Source organism: Bison bison, unplaced genomic scaffold (assembly GCF_000754665.1).
Source record: "Bison bison bison isolate TAMUID 2011002044 unplaced genomic scaffold, Bison_UMD1.0 scf7180017864160, whole genome shotgun sequence".
NCBI classification, from domain to species: Eukaryota; Metazoa; Chordata; class Mammalia; order Artiodactyla; family Bovidae; genus Bison; species Bison bison.
The window spans coordinates 8,521,331-8,540,902 of NW_011494732.1; the positions used below are offsets into that span (position 1 = coordinate 8,521,331).

At 39.7% G+C, this 19,572-nt stretch overlaps 1 protein-coding gene and 1 non-coding gene across 2 annotated transcripts in view; both read right to left on the minus strand.

The window, feature by feature from the left end:
- Positions 1-539: 539 nt before the first annotated feature.
- Positions 540-612, minus strand: TRNAE-CUC. The gene has a single exon. It is a non-coding gene; the product is annotated as a tRNA-Glu (tRNA).
- A 1,926-nt stretch (positions 613-2,538) lies between these two features.
- The window catches only part of BRAP (BRCA1 associated protein), a 31,403-nt gene continuing 14,369 nt past the window's right edge, over positions 2,539-19,572 (minus strand). The window contains exons 6-11 of the mRNA XM_010841384.1: positions 16,185-16,260; positions 15,349-15,487; positions 14,865-14,974; positions 12,854-12,943; positions 7,241-7,344; positions 2,539-4,996 (exon numbers count right to left, since the gene is read on the minus strand). Of these exons, the coding sequence (XP_010839686.1) occupies positions 4,633-4,996; positions 7,241-7,344; positions 12,854-12,943; positions 14,865-14,974; positions 15,349-15,487; positions 16,185-16,260 (883 nt within the window). The 3' untranslated portion in view covers positions 2,539-4,632. The remainder of the gene's footprint in view (positions 4,997-7,240; positions 7,345-12,853; positions 12,944-14,864; positions 14,975-15,348; positions 15,488-16,184; positions 16,261-19,572) is intronic.

The window sequence follows — 19,572 nt, forward strand, 5'->3', positions numbered from 1 at the left end:
GTGTCTCCAAGCCAGCAACTCTCTTGATTCCTTCTGAAAATTTCCATTTCTTCTTCTTCACTTCTAGGTCTTTCTCTGTGATCTGTTCTTCTGCCCAGAAATTAGCTTGCGTTCCTTCTTTTCCATTTAGCACCTCAGCCTGCTGGTGTTAAGCACAATGGTAATGATGTAAGTGATACAAGCAAGTTTCTCAAGTGGTGGAAACACCTTCTCTTAATGGCACTCGCCCTCTCTCGGCCCTCCAGGGAAAAGTCTGAACTTTTAGCCCGTTGGGCCACAACCAAAGAATGAAGAATTTAGAATCAGGAATCCATACAGCTGGCGGGATCTCAGTTGTTCTTTTTAAATGAGGAAACAAATCAAGTAGGTTTGTTCTGGGACTTGCAGCTTCTTCCCAGCAGAAGATGGCAGAAGACGTCTCCACAGAGGGCAAGTCAGAACTGTTTTTCCGATGTGCCATAGACTCACTTTTTTTTTTCGTCTGCACGGGAACTTGTTGCAGCAAGCGGTATCTTTTAGTTGTGGCTTGTGGGACCTAGTTCCCTGACCAGGGATCGAACCCAGGCCCCCTGCATTGAGAGTGCAGAGTCTTGGCCACTGGACCACCAGGGAAGTCCCTCACTCTGATTTTTTTTTAGAGTCAGCTGTGTTGTGCTGGGGTAGATTCATCCTAGGTGTCAAACACCTTCATGGTCCAAGATTTTGCTGGTGATTTCACCCTTTGATGGACCCTCCCTTTCCCCAGTCCCAGACAAACCTCTCTTATTTCAAGATATGCTGGATCTGAAAGGAGTTTTGGATTGAGGATTTAGAACAGTCTGAAAAGAAGCAAAGCTGATTTAGTTCATGTTGTGTCCTTGGTAATTAGCCTTGTGAGGTGAACTTGATAACCACTACACTACGGAAATGGTAATTAGCCTTAGAGTAACAAGTGTCTGCACCAGCGCAGCTCCGTTCTAGTGAGAAGTTTCTGCCCCAAAGAAGTTCAATATTAGGCCCCCAAGGCCACAGTCATTGTGTATAACACGACAGACTGTTCATCTCTTCCTGGCCTTAAGGCAGAAAGAATTCAAAATCCAGATTAAAAACCAACTGCAGACCACCTTTCAGGCTCTTATAAGCTTCCAGAATTACAGTGAGAGGCTGCTCAATGTCCTGGAAAGGTACACTAGCTAAAATGGTTCTGAAATAGTTTTCGCCTCTAGAAGTCCAGCTTTCAAAATTCATGTCTGATAGAAACTGTTGTCCTAAATGACAGCATTCTGGGGAGGGCTCATAAGTTTCAGGGAAGCAAGAAAAAGGGTTACCATCAGGTGGTAAATGGTTACCACTACCTTCAGAAAATGAGAAGAGGGTGTAAAGAAGTTATGACATTAATCAGGATAAAGAGACCACACTCTCTCCCCCCGCCCCCCAAAAAAGTAAAAAGTCTTATATAACCTCCCTGAAGTGCCCTACTGCACAAATGCAAAGCATGCTTTTTGCCTGCTGCAGGCTGACCACAGTACTGCCTTGGGGGGAGATAACTTCACATCGCAGAGGAGATTGGGCTTTGGCTCTGGGGTAGAACTCAGGGTTCCTCAGAGGACAGGTTATTATGACTTTACTCTGTCATTTAAAAATCTTAACTTTAAAAGCTGCATCTGTTGGTGTAGCCACTACAGAGAATTCTAGGACTTCCATTTCAGGAATTTTCACTGGCAAGAATGAAGACTGGCCAGCAGCAGAGGCCTGCCAGAGAACACTCGGTGGCTTCCTAAACTTGCTTCAGATGCTGGCCAGGTCTCTGGGTGGTTTAGATGTACCCCCCAGCGCCATTAAAGAACAGGAGCTAGATCTCAAGAAAAGTTCCTGAAAATCTTCCCTTCTGCTGCCAAGAGGGAAGTAACACAGCAGAATCACTGCAACAGAGTTAAATCAGCTTTATCCTGGAGGAAACAAAATAGCTTTCCTCAAATGTTGTAAGAGTGACTTTTCTTTTCCAGATTAGCCCATGGACTTTATCACAACGAGCCAAAATCTACCACCAGCCCAAGCAATGTGGCCTCATACACTGCAGCCAAATTTTACGGGTAGTATTTGTAGCTTGTATACCCCGAGTGCACCAGGAGAGAGGTTTCCAAGTAGTGACAGAAGGTTGTTCATTTGTGATTTGCCAAGTTCTCCACATTCTTACTGACTGGCCCATTTAAATCCCTTTTTCAGCCGAGAGCAACTTTACTGAGCAAGCAGGGAGTGGGGAGTCACTTCAGTGCTTTATCTTACACGGTGGATCCTGAAACGAGTCACATTTATGACAGTTTTCAAAAACAAAACCACCCTAGCTCTGTAGAGGGCCTGGAAAAAAGTCTTGGGTGTAGAAATTGACTGTTTTTTTTTTTTTTTAACCATAGTTTTCAAGAGAACGGTGCGTCTGAGTCTTCTCTTAACCCGAGCCTCCCAATTCAGAGAACCTTCTTCTCTATCTGGTTCAGTTACTTTTTCTTAGATGATTCAGGTACAAGCCCCCAAGCAAAATAACCACCAGAGAGACACAGATTTCACACATGGCAGGATCATTTCCAAGTTTGGTTATTTTAATGCAATTTCAAGGTAGTATGGATATGTTAAGTGGTTCATTTCCATCCTGCAGAAAACACTAAGAGTTTCTACCTTATGTAATTTTGTCAAATTCAAACATGACTCATTGACTGTTTTTTTTTAAAACATTTTCTTTACATAGCTTGACAAGATTTTTTCTGGAACATTTTTTTTTTAAACCTTCAAGTCGTTTGGAAACATTTGCCTATTTGCTCCTTCCTCTGGGCACAGCCTTTCAGAGTGTTTATCTCACCTTTACTGAGAAAAATCTCTGTTCTCCCAGTGGTGGTAGAGCTGCTTGACAAGAGGTGATCACAGAGAAATGAGGGGCAAGCAAGCTTTGTCAACTACTTCTAATTCTCTTAATTAGTATGCTACGATCCACCCCAGCTTCTGCAAGGTCAGACATGCACGACAAGTACTTGGTCAAAAAAGCAGGATTCTAACTAGTGTAAAAATAGATTTTAAATAAAATAGAATCTCTATAGGAAAGAGAATTAGGTTAGCTTCCCATTCCCACTTTTGCTTTAAGATACCTGTGTGTATATATATATATATATAAAGTCCAAGGGGGACTTGTGGAATTGGTTTGCCCTAAGAAGAAATTGAGAATGTCTGAGTACATTCATGTTGCAGAGTTACAGAGAAGGTTCTTTGGGAAATGCTGTGGCAGACCCCACAGAAACTCATGGTGATTAGCCATACAGTTGGTGTGTGAACAGGTGACATGAAGACTTTTGGAGGATGAGGCCTAATCCTAGGCTAAAAACCAGTTCTGAAGTGTGATCATTTGAAAACTTTGTCTAATTATAAAAACAGAAAAGAAAATCTGTCATTTAACAGTGTCTCTTGTTAACCTATACAGCCACCTCTTTTGGAAGCTAAATTCCAACACGGGTCTTACTTTAATTTTGTTTAATTATCACATATTGTGAGTTTTTTTTTTTTTTTTTTTGGACATTTCTGTTTCTAGAAAAAGTACACAGACCCTCTGTTGGCCCATATAAGCATTACATGACTGTTTTAAAGGGGCCTCTGTTAAAATTCTAATTTTTGAATTTAGCAACAGCCTTTTGGATATATCTTGAAAGCATAACTGCAGATCTGCCCAAGCTTCTTCTAGTCACAACCTAAACACGTAGCCCAGTTTTTTGTAAACACTCAGAAAATACTGATCCCAACAAAATACAGTCAGCCAGTCAGAGGCCTTGCTCATACCTTTTCACATCGACGATAAATCTGCCTGTTTATTCTTGCGATGCTAGGAAACCCACTGAGATTGAGTCTTAAAGCAAAAATTAAGCCTCCTTCTCTGAGGTTCATAATGAGCTGTGGAGGCATCAAAAATAAACAAAGTGGGGACGTCACCATTTTTCCTACACTGGGTCTACTCAGTCTGCCCGGGGGCTGTTTGTTTTTCCTGGCGAGGCCTAGAGCAAGAGGAGATGGCTGCTGGTGACAAGCCAGTGCTGGGTTTACAGACCTAGCCTCTTTTCATGTAACATTTAACTATTTCTTCAATTCCCCAGAGGCAAGAAGTGATGCCAATGATATGAGATTAATGCTAGGGCGTTTTCATAAATCCTTAGTGGCCAACAGGAGCCTCTCTCTCAAGCAACTGCTGTGACTTCTGGCAGGTTTGGTGCCTTAGGGCGAGGTAATATTACCTTTCAGGGGACACAAAAAAATCCAAGCTTCTAACTGAAAGTCAAATACACCAACTCAGTAAATACAACGGAAAAATGCACAGCAGTGTTGGGGCATCTATCAAGTATGAAGGCAAAATGGTCATCAGAATGTCTGAGGTTAGTGAACTATCATGGTTGAGAAAAGCAGCCACCTTTGAAAACACTGCCTGTTTCCCTCAACTCTCCTGGTCGTCAGCCCTCTACGGTCATTACACCGCACGCTAGCAAATGAAAGATCAGAACAACTGTGGCTTGATCCTGACTTATACTTATTCAGGGTCCACCCTCATAGTTAGCTGAAGGCCCCAGCATGCTCTCGCTCTGCCAGGGCGAACAGTCCTGGGGAAGTGCACTTCTCTGAAGATCACTTGCCCCTCTTGCTGCGACCCTTCCTGGAGGACAGCTTCCCACTGCCCCCAGAAGACGGAGGGCTGGAGGCTGAGGCCATGGCAATGTTGATCTGTCCCTCCTGGATTTCCTGCCGGGTCTCAGCGGGCAGATGGTTGATTTTCTGCTGCGTCTCCAGGTAGAACATGACATCCCGCAGCTGCTCCTGGATCTCGGTGATCTGCAGGTCCTTCTGGTCGCAGGTCTCTTTTAACACCCTCTCCTCCTCCTTCAGCTTGTTCTGCAGGAGAACTTGATTGGCTCGCAAACACTTGTTCATTTCCTGCTCCTCTTTGAGCTCCGTGGTGAGTTTGGCCACTTTAGTGTTTAGCTGAGTGCACCTTTCACAAAAACAAAGGGAGACAATGGACATTTTCCATTTGCTGACAGAGTCCCCTTTCTGCTCTGGGACTGAACAGAGAACATGACCTCAGAATCCACTTACGGCAGACCCCTCGCTCCCATGGCCAAGGGGTCTGCTGCCATTGCAACAGCCACCTGAAATCAGAATTCTGCTTCGGTTAACTCAAGTGTAGCTTCAGGACAATATTTAAGGATCAGAGATTTTTCAATCACAGAAACTATTCTGTGATTCATGATAGAATGTCTACTGCTTCTCTGTATTGTTTACATGAGTGGCTTAGAGATGATAACTGTGATAAAGAAGTTATGAGGAAAAGTGACATTCTTAAAGAGTCAAGTGCTCTGACCTCACTGCATTTGCTGGAGAAGAGTCTTCAAGAAGAGGGAGTGCCTTATATGATGCTCAATCTTATAAGTAAAGAATGACAAATTAAAACACCACTTGAAATACCATTTTTATGTATCAGAATGCCAGAGAGCTCAGATGTGAGAAAAGGGGGCACTCCCACATGGTGGCACTGGAGTGTGAACTGATACACACTCAATGGAAGTCAACTTGGCAACATCTATGAAAATTAAAATTTCACCTGCCCTCTGACATAGCTATTCTACTTCCAAGAATTTATCCTATAAAATAAATATATTCAGGGTTGCACTAAATGACATATGGAGAAAGGTGCTTATTGCAACATTGTTGATAGTAGTAAAACATGTCCATCAAGGGGAACTGGTTAAAATTATTATGATTTTCATACATGTTACAAGGTATAGATCTAGTTGCGCCAGTCCAAACGAAAAAAAAAACCCTCCCAAACAGAATATTTTACCAAAGAGAATACCTATTATTATTCAGTTTTTGTAGAAAAAAGATGTATGTGAGATGTTTATACAGGTACAGTAAAAAAGCTGGAACAAGAAGTATTCACTGGTGCCATTAAGAACCTCTAGATCAGTGGTCCCCAACCTTTTTGGCACCAGGGACTGATTTCATGGAGGACAGTTTTTCCATGGACCAGGAAGTGAAGGGGGACGGGGGAGATTGTTTCAGGATGATTCAAGTGCATTACATTTACTGTGCACTTTTTGTATTATTATTACATCAGCTCCACCTCATATCATCAGGCATTAGATCCTAGAGGTTGGGAGTGAAAGAAAACTTTCAGTTTTAACTTTAAATTCTTTGGAACAGTTCAATTAGTTAGGGCACTGAAAGTATAAGAGACTTTTTAATTTTTATTTCTATTTATGTTGTAGTATTGTTTTTGCAACAGTTAACCCCTTTGGTGAAGAGTTTTTGTTGGAGTGATGAAAAATTCTAGAATCATAGTTGCACACTGTGAGTACACCTCACAGTATACACACCGTGAAGACACCTCACAGTATACACACATTTTAAGTATACACACTGGTATACTTAAAATGATTAATATGGCAAAATCTAAGTAACACAGATTTTACCACACACACACACACCCCCCCACACTACTAAAAATATCCAGTTATTTGCTATGGGGGAAAACAGGTGAAAGGTGTATGGAAATTCTTAGAACTATCGTTGCAACCTTTTTGTAAACCTTAATTTATTCCAAAATAAAAGATTAAAAAAACACAAACCAAAAAACCTTCTTAAGGGACAATTATCCCCTTTATTTTTTATCCATTTGTCTGGAGGCAAAAAATCCAATTATTTTTGTGAGTCTAATTTAAGCTACAAAAGTAGTTTCATTTAATAGCAATTATCTTCCCAAATAATAGTAGTAGAGAATGTTCTTGCCATGTTGTTGATGTGCTTTTTGCTCCATATTCAGTATCTTTGGCCTTTATTTCCCAAGCAAAGCCAGAAGACACACCATCTCCAGCTTAGATTTAAGTATCTTTCCTAACTGCCATTTCTCAGTCACCACAGCTCAGAGAAGCTCTGGGCAAAGGGAGATAGCTTTCTACAGGCAAAAATAGGAGACACTTGTGCAAGCATAAGCACTGTCATCAGGAGAGAGCCCTGTATTCCACATGGCATCCATCTGGCATGAAACACTGAATTTTTTAGTAAATAGGAAGTCACAGTAGGTCTGCTCCATATATAGAGAGACCCTTGAAAACTCGGTCATACACACACACTTGACAATAATGAGTGTGTGTCCCTGGGAATAAAGGAGATTCTCTGTTTATGGAGCCTGTCAGGATAAAACAGCTAATTAAAAGAACAGGTCAGTTATACCTACTTTCTTTCCACAGACTGCTTTTCTTTCAGGAGATCATTTAGTCTGTGCTCCAGACTATCACATTTCTCAATTGTTTCTTTAAATTTGGTCTTCATGTTGTTAATCTGAAATAGTAAACAGAGATCAGTTTTATTTCAAAGAGAAAGCTGTGTGGCCTTGGGGCTAACTTTACAATTTTCACCTCCCGACTACTTGTCTTTAACTTTGACAAACCAAACTTAGAAAAGGTGAGACCATTATCTGAAAGAATTTCTGCAACAGGAGTAAATATTTTGAGAACTCTCTTTTTTCTTACCATTTCTCTCAACCAGGATGAAGAGGGATCAAAAGCTACTGAATGTTGAGTGAAACTGCTAGAAGGTAGCTTCAGGCTACAGAGTAGGAGATGGTTTTGTAAGAAGCCAGACCAGAACCTCCCATTCTTTTTTTTCTTTTAATTGAAATGTAGCTGATTTGTAATACTGTGGTAGTTTCATGTGTACAGCAAAGTGATCCAGTAATACATATATATTTTTCAGATTATTTTCCATTATAAATTATTATAAGATATTGAATATGATTCCGTGTTATATAGTACATCCTTGTTGCTTATCTATTTCAAATAGAGTAGTGTCTATCAGTTAATTCCACACTCCCCTTCCCATCCTCTTTGGTAAATATAAATTTATTTTCCATATCTGTGAGCCTGTTTCTATTTTGTAAATAGATTCATTTGTATTATTTTTTAAGATTTGGATGTAACTGATAATCATACAATATGTGTCTTTCTTTGACTTACTTTATTTAATACGATAATCTCTAGGTCCATTTATATTACTGCAAATGGCATTATTTCATTCTTTTTTTTACGGCTGAGTAGTATTCCAGTGTATATATGTACCACATCTTCATCTATTTATCTGTTGATGAACATTTAGGTTTCTTCTATTTGTACTGGCTATTATAAATAGTGCTGCTATGAACACCAGGGTGCATTTATCTTTTCTGATTAGAGTTTATGTCTTTTTCAGATATATGTCCAAGAGTGGGATTGCAGGATCATATGGTAGCTCTATTTTTAAATTTTTTTAAGGAACCTCCATTCTGTCTTCCATAGTGACTGCACCAATTTACTTTCCTATCAACAGTGTAGGAGGACAAGAATCTCCCATTCTTAACTCACTACTGTTTTTTACCTCTTGAGATCATATTCTAAAATTACACTTGACCCTTGAATGACGTGGGGGTTAGGAACTCAACCCTCCTCAAAGTTGAAAATCCGAGTATAATTTTATCATCAGTGCTCTGTATCTGAGGTTCTGCATCTGCAGATTCAACCACTTGTGGTTCCTATAGTACTACAGTAGGCATCTGTTGCAAAAAATCCACATGTAAGTGCAGGTCAAACCCATGCTGTTTAAGGGTCAATTGTATTATCCAAATAATCCAAAGGTACTTGTAACAGGTGATTCTAGCTATTTGGTATTCTTTCCCCTCCAAACTCACTATTAATATTCTCATGTACTCTGAAGTCACATGCAACATAAGCAGTTCTTATTTTATTGAGTTTATATAGAGGCAATTTACAGAAAGAATTCATGTTACATTGTCTTAAAAACGTATGCCTCAACACCACTGGTCTAAAGACAGGAAGAAGATAGGTGGGTCATGATAGGTGGGTCAAGTAGGAAATGGAAGTGACTGAGAGTTTAAATCCTATGGCTCAGGCATTGGCTAGGTGTCTTATAGGTAGTATCTCATTTATTCCCTTTTTTCCATTTATTCTTTATTACAAGCCTATGACTTAGGTGTATAAACTTTTTACAGAAACTGAGGCTTGAGAAAGGTGAGGCAATACACCCCAAGGTCACCCAGCTAGAGTGATGTGAGTCCAGGACTGGACCCCAAGTCTGGGTTCAAAGCCAAGTTCTAAAACTCTCTCTGCACCAGACAGTGGGCCAAAGCTCAATAACAAAGGAAAAGTGACCTCTGGGCAAGATCTAAACTCTCAGCATACATTCATGCAACATCCATCATGCCAGAAAAAAGCTCACTACTTTTAATGCTTTCTTTTTAAACATTTGCCATATGGCCTGCCTAGCAGGTCTCTAACTGCACTGCTCCCTTTTTTTTTTTTTTTAAATAAGAATAACTGCTTTGTAGTAATTAACTTTAGAGCCAACATTATTAAGTTGGAAGAACATGCAATTAAAAGGAGATTTCTAAAAGTTCTGCTATGTCATAAAAATAAAAATAGCTTTCAAATTACTCTAATTCTATTCACTATTAATTTTCTCCTCAATACTGTTTTTAAAATAAGACCACAAGATCCTTTTGACCTTTTTCTCTTAAAGTTACTCCAATCAGTTCAGGGAAACTGGAAAGGACAGAAATTACCATCAAAAGAAACCAAACCAATGTTTTGGTGACTAAAGACAATAAGCCAAACACATTTAAATCAAGATGAAAAATACTAAGTGACCTCAAAAAGGTTTTTAATATTGCTAGAGACAAATGTTATGATGGTTTAAACCAGTGATTTAAAAACCATTTCTGACCATTAGCCCGCAATAAGAAACACTGTGTGTACACACACACACACACACACACACACACACACTCCTGAAACAGAAGTTTCACAAAGTAATATTAAATGTGATTCACTCTGATATCTATCCCATGCTGTTTAATAAAAATACCAGCTGTGGCCCACCAAACTCAGTTCACAATCTATAGCTGGAAAACAGCAATTTATATATGGAGCTATAGGCTTAAAAGAAAAGATTTATCTTTTTTTTTTTAAGCTACGTCATGCAACTTGTGGGATTTCAGTTCCTCGATCAGGGATTAAACCCATCCCCTTTGTCAGTGAAACTGCCAAGTCCTAACCACTGGACCACTTAGGGAATTCCAGAAAAAAAGTGGTATCTAGGAGAATTCACCTGTATAGATGACCTACTCTATGCTCTTCATACATGGCCCACTAACACTAGGAACCTTCAAATGGGTATGAGCTTCATTTTCCATTGCTCACGCTGTAATAACTGCACTACCTAAGGCATCGAGGGACTGGAATAGTATTGTAATTGAAGTCCACAGTGAATTTCAATCTTCAGCCCCTCTGCTCCCCTACATTAACTTTCTATGAGTCCCATGACCAAGAATCTCTGCCCGTGAAACTCATGATCACCGTTTCTCCTTGCACGTGCACCATGGTTGGGTGTGCCAACGGACAGAGGACTGGTCAGGAGAAGGACAGAGGCAGGAACAAAAGGCTTACATCACCCATTAACTGACCTCTTTTACTAGAACACAAAATATCCTTTCCAGGTTTTGTATTTACGGCTGCCTTGGCCGCCACCTTATCCCTACCTTGAAGTAAACAGAGTTTCACATTTTTAGTTTTCCTGCCCTCTGATTTGCTTTCCATTGGCATGTGTTAGGGAATGCAGTTAATCCTCAAGAATCTTAAAAGGCAGAGAGGATCCTGAGCTAAGTTCTCAAGGGTCTGTACAAAGCACTTTAGGTGGTCACACTGGGACAGCCATAGAAAAACTCATTAGTGAGGCTGCATGGCATTGCTGGTGCTCCTCCTGGGGAGACCCAAACTTCACACCGAGTGGCAGCAACCCCTGCTCTGCCTCTCGAGTGCCGTCAGAGGTACCTCCTTCCCATGTGGACTCCAATCAAGCCCCTCTAGAAAGGCACTGCCGTTGCTTAGAAGGTTCTTGTAAGAACTGCATCATGAACTTTTCGAGAGAGATTATTGTAAAGCTGGGGGCATCCCAAGTGCTGCTATGGGTAAAGAATTTGCCTGCCAGTGCAGGAGACACAGGAGATGCAGCTTTGATCCCTGTATTGGGAAGATCCTCTGGCATAGGAAATGGCAACCCACTCCAGTATTCTTGCCTGGAAAGTTCCATGGATAGAGGATCCTGGTGGGCTACAGTCCATGAGGTTGCAAAGAGTCAGACACGACTGAGCACGCACACACTACGCCTTAATGAAAGAGACCTGATTTCTTCTCAATTGTACGCATGTTCAGAAACTGGGACCCTTGAGCCTGGCATAAAGTGACAGGTTGGCCTTGCCTGCTAAGCTCCAGGATAATACCAGCTACCACAGAAGTGAACCCTGTATCTGGCTCTGCAGTTCCCCATCTGAAGACCTAGTTACTGGTGGAGATTCAGTTACTAAAATAAGCATTTTTAAAATAACCATTTAAATCAATGATTTAAATTTAAAAGCCTTTATTTAAGACTAAGGGAATCACTGTCCCTAGATCCTGAGAATGGTTCCCAGAGCCCCATATACATGAACACTCAGGTGCTCAATGGTTTTCAAACTCCTTTCTCTGGTACTCTCAGGATTCCTTGTACATGCTGGAGACAAAGAGAAAACCAAGTTGGTGGAGCTCTGGGCCGCTCGCTCTGGGCCACTCTGGGCTGGGCTTCCGCCAAATCACATCACTTTTCTCTTCTACCCACTGGAATAGTGAATGGCCTCTTCTTTAAAGGATTATCTTGTTAAATTTTCAAGACCACTGCCTGAGACCAACAAGGTGCCATGCTGACCACTGTAGCATCTCTGCCTAATTTTATTCCCTTCAATTTTAAAGCACCATCCTCTTGCCTTAGGAGCCCATATTCAGCTCCCCAAAGCAGCTGTTCCCAAGTTGACAAACCACTTGGCTGACTCAAATTACAAACTCTCATGCACATACTTCTATTTTTTAAATGGAATTGCACAAGCCACTAGAAAACCTGACTGAGTGAACAAACAAACAACATCCCAACCTCAAAATACCAAAATACTTAAGGCTTTAAATCCAAGGTTTCTTTTCTTTTTTTTAAGTACATACCAAGTGTCTGATTTCTTCTTTAACTTAGTATAGAATAGGGCTCAGCACACAATAAGCTTGTGTGCAGAGGTGAGCACACAATAAAATCTTGATTTATTAATCCTAGGTGAGAATATGTCCACTTCCCTTCTCTTCAATTATGCTTCAGATCAGATCAGTCGGCTCAGTCATGTCCGACTCTTTGCGACCCCATGAATTGCAGCACGCCAGGCCTCCCTGTCCATCACCAACTCCCTGAGTTCACTGAGACTCACGTCCATCAAGTCAGTGATGCCATCCAGCCATCTCATCCTTTGTCTTTCCCTTCTCCTCCTGCCCCCAATCCCTCCCAGCATCAGAGTCTTTTCCAATGAGTCAACTCTTGATTACATTTGCAGTAAGTGTATTTTTGTCTCTTCCTTTTCCTCTTTTTGACTACTTTCACTCTCATTGTTGTCTGGAAGTTGTTTCCTGATACAGCCTTCAGAGGCTAAGTCTACAGTATGATGGCAAGTCAGGTGTTTACTGGAACTTTGATCAAGAGTTTGGTCACTGGAGTGAGCCAAGCGATTCCAATCCTTTCTTTTTTCTACCCTTACTAGCCTCCACCCTTGTTGAGATTTAACTGACCTAAAACAAAGGTTTCTTTTTTAGAGGTAAACCAGCTCTCTGCCTAAGGATGAGACTCAAAGGAAAGATTGTGGGATCCCTTTTCCCCTGTACTCCGCCTTCTCTCCCACCAGCAGGCTGTCCTAGCACGTGGCATTTTAGCAGTCATCAAATGAGAGACTTACTTCCTCTGCTGTGTCCTTCTCTATCCGGACTATCTTGTTTTCCCAGTAGATTCGTTGTGACTCCAGCTGGCTTGTTAGTAAATATGAATACTATAAAAACACAGAGAATGGACACCAAAACATAAGTTACTGTTGTCAACACAGAGAATGGACACCAAAACATAAGTTACTGTTGTCAGTCTCTGAAAGTCAATTAAAACCTGATTTTTAATGACCTTAAGAAGAGTAAGAGGAACATTCAGAATGTATATTACATCTTGGTTCCACTCTACTCAATAATTAGGGGAACACAGAGATGACAATTACACTTCAGTCCCCTCTGGGGGCTTACAATCAATCTAGTTAGGGACAAACAGAGAAATGTACAATTTAAAAAACCCTTGTTTCTGTTCAAGCTGACTTCAAGAACCACATGGTTTTAAATCGAGTATAACTCAAATCAGCTCATCCAGCTACCCCTTCAGGAAGCTGTCCCTATCACTTCCAGCCTCGGGTTAATTGCCCCTCTTGGCTCCCACTGTGCCCATCATTAAGAGCACTTATGACATTAGCACTTAATCAGCCATTTACCAGGCTCTCTCCTTGACTGGACTGTGAACTCTTTGAAAGCAAGGCTATATCTTTATTTTTGTGCCCTCGGTGCCTGGCACATCCTGGATGTCAAGAAAAGTTTGCTACCCAAGTGCATGAATGAATGAACAGTGCTGTGTAACTACAGAGAAAGGACAGATGGCTTATGACGGTAGGATCCGATAGGATTTCTGACAGAAGGTGAGATTTGAGAGGACCCTTGACACCTTGACAGACAGATAGGAGGAGACAGAAAGATTCCAGAGAAATGTGATGCTGTGGATGTTTAGGATTATTGCAGCCATGAAGTAAGACCAGTGAGCCTGGAGTATAGGGTGTGGTGAGATGGGGCCTATGCAAAGTTCCGGGGTATCACATCTAGAAATGTGAGCCAAAGAGTGTCAGGATCACATTTTATATTCTGGAAAAGATCATTCCAGGAGACTGGAGATCTCCTCATGTTTGCAGGCCACAGAAGAGAATGAAAGAGCCACAGAAAGAAGGGACAATTTGAGAGAATGTATGTCACTAGAATGTATGTTCCAGGAGGGCAGGGAGTCCATTTAATGCTAAGTTAAATGGACAAGTAGCACATGGAAGAGTAGCTGACAGACAGCAACCCTATATAGGTATTCACTGAATGAACATACTTAATTTGTAGGAGTTACTAAAAACTTAACACTAGAAATTGGAACTTTTTTCATGTCAATACAATATATTAATGGTAACAACTTCAGCTCTATTTTAGGCCATTTCACTGACTTTAAACACCTGGAGATGAGCAAGTTTTCAAATGTCCACTTCCTCCAATGGTTAAGGTATTTGTTTTTAAAGTAATTGTTTTGAAATTTATATAAAATAGGACTCATGTTAAACTTTTCTTTCCGTAATATAAAATTTACATATCATGTTTATAGTTTATATAAAGTTTACTGCTATGAGAAAAACCAACTGGGCAAATTTTGTTGTTTCTTCACTTATATGAATATCCAAAAATGGTTTTATCTATATAAGGCTTTATCTTTATCAATTACTAAATGTCAACTCAACATATACAAAAAAGCTTCTCGGCATGGAACGATGCTATTGGGGACTCCTCATCCTGACCAAGTTTGTTCCATTTCCGACTGCTACTGTGATGCCAACAGGAAGATTCTTAACTTCTAGTTTTATCACAGCTACAGAGGATAACCCTAATACTCTGAGACAACTAGGAACATAATGTTGAAAATTATAAGGCTCAATGAAACTTCAGATTTCCAAAGAAGAAAATCAGATGAAATAAAAATATTTAAAGAATCCTTCAGAGCAATATAGATCTTTAAAACAAAAGCTAACATGCCGGGCAAATGGCAAAATTAAAGCCCAAACAACCTTTCAAGTTAGAATAGTAAAAAGCAGTAGACGTAGGTATTTAGTGATTAATAATAAAATATCTTACCTCTAACTGTAAGGCATCTATTTTCTCCTCCTGGCAAGTATCACCCTCACATTCATACTGTACTAGCTTTCCATCTGTTTTACTTGCAACGAGTCGATGGACATAATTATCTAAAGAAAAGAATAAGTCAACCAAGGCATGGTTTTTCAGAATGAAAAGGGTCTCCATAAACCTTTAACTTGGACAAAATTTTTGTTTTCACAGATCCAAATTAAATGCTGCGCAGTATTTCTTTAAAAGTGGTTTAAATTACTGGAATTTTTAAAAAAGAGTGAGAGGGCAAGAGTGTAAGTATTAACTCTCTTTAACCTGGGCAATGCAGGCCATTCACATATGAAAGAGGGCCCTATGGGCCACCATGAGAATTGGAGTTTGCCATAGCTGTCAGGAAGATTTCAAGTTGTGAGAAAGGAAGTGGAGAGGTTCTGACAGAGATGTTTTTAGATAGAATGAGTCCAAACTAGAAATCAGGAGTGGTGTTCACCTCCAGCGTAGTCCCAGACTCGATGGTTGGTGAGCTGCATGGCATACGTGTGTTGGGTCTCCTCAAAGTGCTTATAGGCATGTCGACTCACATATCGTCCACATCCTATGTGGCCACATATTAAACAAATCCAAAGGTTCTGCCAGGAAGGAGGTAAGATCTTCATTAGTGATGTAAAATTACATGACCTGGTGTATGAGGTGTATGACACTGGGGTGTATGAGGGGCCTGACACAGGATGAGGTTTAGAGATGTTTCTACAGGAGTTCTGAATAAGGAGACTTATTCAAACTTATTCAAATTATTTTACATTCAAATAAGTCCCCTTATTCAAACCAGGAGACTTCCCTGGCGGTCCAGTGGTTAAGAATCCACCTTCCAATGCAGGGTCCTCAGGCTGGATCCTTGATCACGGAACTAAGATCTCACATGTCTCTGAGTAACCAACAACTAAGCCTGAGTGCTGCAACTAAGACCCAGTGCAGCCAAATAAATAAATATTTTTAAAAAACACCCAACAAGGATGCTTTTATGGGTCAATTAAGTTTTTCACTCTGGATTCTATGGAACTCTATGTAAACAACAAGGAAAAATAATTTATCAACAAAAATCTAGGCCTTTTCAAACACCAAAGAATGAAAGCATAAAGTATTTTGTGTAGGAGTAAAATAGTTTGTGTATTTTAATTTTTTCTTTTTTTTGCCTGATCCTCAACAGAGAGAGAAAAAAAATCTGTCTCAAAAAGAATTGAAAAGAATTTAAGTCACAATGGGCAGAAGAAAATCCCAGACAATTAAAGCTGTGTACATTATTCTTTTCCACCACTTGTTACTTACTTCCTGAACACCACACTCGAAACACTTATTTTCTTCTACTGGTTCTGGCGTTTGACAATATCGGCAAACAGGACATCTATAAAGGGCACCAAAAAAATAATGACACAGATTAAATGTAAAAGACAGCTGTTACAGAACCCCAAAGTCAAAAATTCAATTTTATATACTCCCTCTCTTACATAATATTTTTTATAACTAAGGCTATCATTCAAAAGACAAACACTTCCAAGCTATTCTCAAACAAAATGGAAAAAAAAAAAAAGATCTTGATAAAGCTGAAGAAAAGGGAGAAATCTTGATATGCCCCATATCTTTTTCCAGTCTTCTGCCTAAAGCTGAGGTAATCAAAGAACTAAATATTTACAGGTTACAATTAGAGACTTGAGACAAGTTATTTTTTTCATGTCTGGTTACCCATAATGTATTTTTACTTGCAATCTACCTTATCTTCACTTCCTAAAGTTTTAAATCATCCAACATGTACCCTTGTCCTCTCAAGGTTGCTCCTAAGAGCTGAAATTAAATTCTGTAGTAAATTTCACTAAATTAAAACAAAAATGTTAATGTACTCATGAAATGCATATGACATTTTATCATACAATGAAGTTCACCTGGAAGAAGGTATCAGTGCTCTGTGAGTACTGTTTCGATTTACAAAACAGCCAATAAAAATGGCACAGAAGCCAAACTCATAGATACATAGACAGGAAAGGTGGCTACCAGGGGCTGGGAAAAGGGGGAAATGGGGAAATACTGGTCAAGAGTTACAAGCTTTCAGTTATGCAAGATGAGTAAGTTCTGGAGAACTGGTGTACATTAATGTTGACTGTAACTGACAATATTATATTGTGTTCCTGAAATTTAGTAGAGGGCGGAGTGTGGTCTCACCATAAAATAAAAATAGAAAGAAAACTAAAAAAGGAAAGAAAAGGACAATGGTAAAGGTGTGAAGTGACGGATATGCTGAACTGCTTGGTTGTGATGTGTATTTGACAATGTTGATGTATATCAGGTCATCCAGTTGTACACCTTAAGTACATACAATGTTTAAATTATTTATATTTTGTTTTTAATTGTAGGCTAATTACAATATTGTGATGGTTTTTGCCATACATTAACATGAATTGGCCACAGATATACAACTGTCCCCTCCCTTTGTGCCCCCCAGCCCACCTGCTGTCACAGAGCACTGGCGCTGGGTTCCCTGAGTCACACAGCAAACTCCCACTAGCTATCTGTTTTACATGTAATAATGTGTATGTTTGAATGCTGTTCTCTAAAATCATCCCACCCTCTCTTTAACCCATCTGTGTCTCCTCTGCTGCCCTGCACGTAGGATCATCAGTACTATTTTTCTAGACTTCATATAAGATCAATAAAACTAAAAGCTGGTTCTTTGAGAAGATAAACAAAACTGCCAAACCAGTAACCAGGCTCACCAAGAAAAAAGGGGGAAGACTTAAATCAATAAAATTAGAAATGAAAAAGGAGAAGTTACAATGGACAACACAGAAATACAAAGGATCATAAGAGACTACTATGAAAAACTGTATGGCAATAAATTGGGACAAGTTGGAAGAAATGGACAAATTCTTAGAAAAGTGTAACCTTCCACAACTGAACCAGGAAGAAATAGAAAATACGAACAAATCAATCACAAACACAGAAATAGAAACTGTAATCAAAAGTCTCCCAATGAACAAAAGCCCAGAGCCAGATGGCTTCACAGGCAAATTCTTCCAAAAGTTTGGAGAAGAGCTAACAACTATGTTGCTATAACTCTTCCAGAAAATTGAAAAGGAAGGAAAATTCCCAAACTCATTCTACGAGGCCACCATCACCCTGATACCAAAACCAGACAATGATACCACAAAAAAAGAAAATTACAGGCCAGTATCACTGATAAACATAGATACAAAAATCCTCAAAATTCCAGCAAAATTCTAGCAAACGGAATCCAACAACACATTATAAAGATCATACATCATGATCAATTGGTCTTTATCCCAGGGATGCAAGGGTTCCTCAAGATGTGCAAATCAGTCAATGTGATACACCATATTAACAAATTGAAAGATAAAAATCATATGATCATCTCAACAGATGTAGAGAAAGCCTCTGACAAAATTCAACACCCATTTATGATAGAAACTCTCCAGAAAGTAGGCACAGAAGAACATACCTCAACATAAGAAAGGCTATATACGACAAACCCACAGCAAACATTATCCTAAGTGGTGAAAAACTGAAAGCATTTCTTCTAAAATCAGGAAGACAAGGGTGCCCACTCTCACCACTATTATTCAACATAGTTTTGGAAGTCCTAGCCACAGCAATCAGAGAAGAAAAAGAAATAAAAGGAATCCAGACTGGAAAAGAAGAAATATATACAATTTTGACTGTCAATTATACTTCAATAAAACTAAAAACATTTTTGAAAAAAAATCTATTAACCCTTAACTAAAGACAAAGTAATACTAAGTGCCAGCCATGAATATTTGTGTCTGATGGGCAAACATGATAGAAAGAGGGTTACAGCTGAGGCTAAGTGAACTAGCACCACCAATGCTCAAGATATAACTAGAATCAATCTGTTACTCAACTGAATAAATAAGACCAAGGAAAAGAAATATGCAGGAAGAACGCTAAGTGCTTGTCACAGATAAGGACTATGTTTGTCAAGAGAAAACTAAAGGATTTAGTCTGTTTCTTTTTCTAGGATCAAAAGAGAAGACAGGAGAAATTTGAAAAAACAACAGAAGTTGCCGGTAGGATCTCGCAAGCGGTCTTGTCAAAGGTAGGAACTAGCTCTGTGTCATCCCTTCAGTCTGTGTGGTGGCTATAGTAATTGTGGGATAAGAAATCAACAATTGGGGCTTCCCTGGTGGCTCAGTAGTAAAAGAATCCACCTGCCACTGCAGGAGACACAGGTTCGATCCCTGATCCAGGAAGATCCCACATGCCTTGGAGCAACTAAGCCCACGCACCACAACTATTGAGCCTCTGCTCCAGACCTCAGGAGCCGCAAGTATTGAGTCCACACGCTGAAACTACTGAAGCCCACGTGCCCTAGAGCCCGTGCCTTACTAAAGAAAAGTCCACGTGGCAATGAAGACCCAGCACAGTCAAAAATCAATATAATTAAAAAAAAAAAAAAAAAATGAATTCTTAAATCTAACTTTCAACACTGTGCCAGAATGATTTTTTGAAATGTATGATCCTGAGAATCAAAAAGGAGAAAAGAGGGGAAGTTACAAAAATTAACTTATTTGTACTATACAATTAGAACTCCATGATATATCATCCCATCTGTCTATTAAAAAATAACAGTTCATTAATTCTTCCTGCTTTCCCTTCAAAAATAATTGTGAGCTGTTACCTTATTTTC